At 64.3% G+C, this 4,113-nt stretch overlaps 1 protein-coding gene across 1 annotated transcript; it reads left to right on the top strand.

Moving 5' to 3' along the window:
- The first annotated feature begins 914 nt into the window (after nt 1-914).
- Nucleotides 915-2,548, top strand: GADD45G (growth arrest and DNA damage inducible gamma). The gene is made up of 4 exons (XM_039241475.1): nt 915-1,164; nt 1,518-1,619; nt 1,715-1,928; nt 2,008-2,548. The coding sequence occupies exons 1-4, from the start codon at nt 1,112-1,114 to the stop codon at nt 2,116-2,118; spliced, it is 480 nt and encodes a 159-aa protein (XP_039097406.1). The 5' UTR covers nt 915-1,111; the 3' UTR covers nt 2,119-2,548.
- The last annotated feature ends 1,565 nt before the right edge of the window (nt 2,549-4,113 follow it).

Here is a 4,113-nt window from a genome sequence, read left to right as displayed (position 1 = left end):
GAAGCCAATGGAAGTGGGGGCTGGGGGGGGTGGTGGCGGCCAGCCTGTAGGTGGCGCCCCGGGAAAGGGATTCCGAGCTGCGTTCTTCAAGCTCCAGGGGACCAGAGCCCGGGTCCTGCGGTGGAGCGCACCTGGCTGCGTAGACAGTGCGGAGCCGGATGGAAGGACCCGGTGCGGCGGAATCACAGGCAGCGCGGCGCCCCTGCGGGGGATGCGCACCGAGGGGCGCAGAAGCGGCACGTGGCGCGACCCCCACGCGCGGCAGGGCCCTCCAGCCCCTCCCTGCGGCAGGTGGACAGTGTCGCTATGAAGAGAAAGCCCGGATTGTCCCTCCTGCAAACCGCCACACGCCAGGCCCCCGCTATTGTGCGCTCCCCATAGAAATGCAAACGAGCCGCGTGCGCCGGCCGCAATCTGCTCGCGCGCCCTGCGCCCCGCAGCGCAGCGCTGGGCCGGCGGGGAGGCCGCCTGGGACCCCCGGGCGGCGGGCGCGCCCCGGGCGCTGCGTCCTGGAGGCGGCGGCCCCGAGGCCCTCGGCAAGGCTGAAGCTCGAGCTGGGTGTTCTACACTTAAGTTCCGGTGTAAAAGCAACAGTCTTCCAAAACTTCAAATGAAAAGTAAAGAAGAAAATAGAAAGGTAGCGACAAAAATAAATGCACACACACCAAAAATCTTTCGTTTCTCCAAAGGTGCATTGCACACATTACACCGTCCTATTAGCAAGCAAGGATTTTTTTTTTTAACTTTTTCCTTTTAAGGACTTAAAAAAACAAAAAGGCGAGTGAAATGTGCAGGCTCCAGTCTGCCTGGTAACACCCGCACAAAAGCGGCAGATTTGAGGCTTTGTCATCCCCCGCACCCCTCCCCACGTGGCCTTCTGGCACGAGCCGCGCCGCCGCCTCATTTGCATCAGAAAGCGGGCGCCGGCCAATGGGCGCGCAGCCTGGCGCCAGCTGGCGGCGGGGCGGCCCGGCCTATATGAGGGCGCGCGGCGGGCTGGGGCGCACTTGCCAGCCGAGCGCTCGCCGGGGGCCCCAGTCTCCCGGTCCCCGCCGCGCCCGCGCCGCTCGCTCCTTCCTGGGTAACTAGCCAGCCGCTCGCCGACCGAACCATGACTCTGGAGGAAATCCGCGGCCAAGACACGGTTCCCGAAAGCACCGCCAGGTGGGTTGGCTCCGGGCGCCGAGGTCTCAGGGCGCTGGGAGCCTGGCGCTGTCTTGGCCGCAGCTGCTCGGGCGGCCACCTTCGCGGACCCGCGCGGACCGGGGGCCGCTGGGCGGGAGCCGGGGCGCCTGGGGTGCGTCCCCGGGGCTGGGGCGACCGGGCTGCGTCCCCGGGGCTGGGGCGCCTGGGGTGCGTCTCTGGGGCTGGGGAGACCGGGGTGCGTCCCCGGGGCTGGGGCGACCGGGCTGCGTCCCCGGGGCTGGGGCGCCTGGGGTGCGTCTCCGGGGCTGGGGCGCCCGGGGTGCGCCCCCGGGGCTGAGGGATCCCCGCTCACCGCGCTGGCTCGTCCGCAGGATGCAGGGCGCCGGGAAAGCGCTGCACGAGCTGCTGCTGTCGGCCCAGCGCCAGGGCTGCCTCACCGCCGGCGTCTATGAGTCCGCCAAAGTCCTGAATGTGTGAGTGTGGACGCGGCCCCGGGTGGGGGCGGCGGCGGCGGCGGGGCACCCGGGCTCGCCGCCTCGCCCTCACCGCGCCCTCCCCGCCCGCGCAGGGACCCCGACAACGTGACCTTCTGCGTGCTGGCCGCCGACGAGGAGGACGAGGGCGACATCGCGCTGCAGATCCACTTCACGCTCATCCAGGCGTTCTGCTGTGAGAACGCCATCGACATCGTGCGCGTGGGCGACGTGCAGCGGCTGGCGGCGATCGTGGGCGCGGGCGACGGGCCGGCCGCGTCCGGAGACCTGCACTGCATCCTCATTTCGGTGAGTGTCGCCTCGGCCCGGTGTCGCCCCGCGCCGCCGCGGCCGGCCCCCCTGGCTGACCTCCGCGCTCTGCCCGCAGAACCCCAATGAGGACGCGTGGAAGGACCCCGCCTTGGAGAAGCTCAGCCTGTTCTGCGAGGAGAGCCGCAGCGTCAACGACTGGGTGCCCAGTATCACCCTCCCCGAGTGACCGCCCGGAGGGGGCCTTGGTCTGATCGACGTGGTGGCGCCCCGGGGCGCCTAGCGCGCGGCCGGCTGTGTGGACGCGCCCTCGCAGGTGGGGCGCCGGAGCGGAGCGCCGCACCGGGAGCGGCGAGGAGGGGCGGTCCGCTGCAGGAGGGGCCCGAGCCCGGGGCTCCGCGAGCGTGGGGAGCCGCTGCCGGCCCAGGAAGGCCGGAGGCGGGCCGTTGGCCACGGGCCGGGAAGGCCGGGCCGGCCGGGCAGGCGTGACTCAGCAGCCTGCGCTCCCGGCAGGAAGGAGGGGAGAGGCCAGGCGGGCGAGGCCTGGACGACCGTTGCAGGAGCTGCGACGCACTGAGCGCCTGCACGCGGTGCACTAGTTTCGGAAGGATTCTGCTGCTGCACCTTTGACTTTTTCACAATAAACGTACTGAAACAAACATATTCTCTTTATTGAGGGCAGGGGGCCCTTGCGCAAGGCGGAGGCGGCTTGCAGGGTTCCAGGTGATGGCTGGCACCCCCGGGGGCCTGGATGGCACCCACCCCGTCCTCCCGTGGGGCTGAGTTAGGGGCTCCGGGGGCGCTGGGCGTGGGGGTGGGGGCGCCGGCGGGTGTTGAGCCCCTGCTCCCGTTTCTTTCTTTTTAGGGAGATTTTTAAACGTGCAAGACAGGAGCATACTTGAGATAAGACATCAGGGCAGCAGCTAAAGGCTGGCCATCCAGCCTGATAACAGCGGCCCCTCCCTCCCCTCCCCCTCTCCTGCCCGCAGCCCCCTCCCTGCTGACAGCTGCTTATCAGAGCAGCCTGCAGGGCGCACAATGAACACTGCCTCATGCAGGCGCTGCCCTTTGTGGTCCCTGAGGATGGGGGCAGAATGCTGTCCAGAGCCTTCCCCTCTGCAAGGCACTGCGCTTACGGCAATGTCACCACGGTATTAATGTCGTGCATGACATGATGACTGTGTTTAGGTATGAGTCATCATTTTGTCACGGCTGCGGTAGAACTTCAAAGATCTGAGCAAAAACGGGAAGGCGGCGTCCACACAAACGGGGTGAGCTACTGTGAGTGGAGCCAGCATCTGTTACCTGCTATTCTGAGCGCTCTCTGCCCACAGCTGAGTTAGGAGGCCGCTGTTCCCAATGCCGTTTCAACACTTGTGGAAGCAAAAGAATGTAAAGCTTTGCCACAAAGACTTTCTTTGAGAAACATCCAGGGAGGGAGATGTCCGGAGTGAATCAATCTTTTTTATTAGGCCAGTATGTCTGATTGCGCCTCTGTGTGCTTGACCGGAGCCGCGCGGCCGGCAGGGGAAGTGCCCATGGGGCCGGCAGGCTGTTAGCAAATTGCCCGGCAGCCCAGGGAGCCTTCTGGGCAAAGGAAGGGCGGTGTGTTGTTTTCCTAAGCAGAAAATTCTACCAATTTACCAGCAGTCCCAGGTGGCTGATTCACCCTGTTGGGCTCCACTTTTTAAGTTCTCTCCCAATCCTGCAAGCGTCCACAGGAAAAGAGCACCGTTCGACCTTAATTACTCTTCCCGGAATGAAAGCGTTCTGGGTCACATTTATCATCTCTTCAAGACATCTCCCCCTTGATTAGACGGAGGCCCAGTGAAATAATTCAGCTGTGTGTGTATGTGTGTGTGCGTGCGTTTGCGTGTGTGTGTGTGTGTGTGTGCACACGCCTGAGTTTCCTTAATATTTTACCTATTTGCTTCTCAGGACCTCGAGCTTTCCTGCAGGGTGGCTGTCTACACCAGCTCGCATTCTGGCAAATGACCATTTGCCACAGCATGCCATAGTAAACACATATGGGGTGTAATTACCCTAAAATGTGCCCTTCAATGAGTAAATTTAGCAGAACATTGCCCAGAGCGGGCAGGCAGACCCTCCTGCTGGCCGACTGACCCCTTGTAGACCAGTCAATTGGCAGCTCTTAAGAAACTCGTCTTTCTTGGATTAGAACTTACAGCTAGGGAGGCTCCTGGAGCCTCAGGGGCTGGGAGAA

The sequence above is a fragment of the Hyaena hyaena genome, unplaced genomic scaffold, assembly GCF_003009895.1.
Source record: "Hyaena hyaena isolate Hyena2069 unplaced genomic scaffold, ASM300989v1 scaffold_194, whole genome shotgun sequence".
NCBI classification, from domain to species: Eukaryota; Metazoa; Chordata; class Mammalia; order Carnivora; family Hyaenidae; genus Hyaena; species Hyaena hyaena.
The sequence above is the reverse complement of the archived record's forward strand: the minus strand, read 5'-3'. Positions and strand labels throughout refer to the sequence as shown.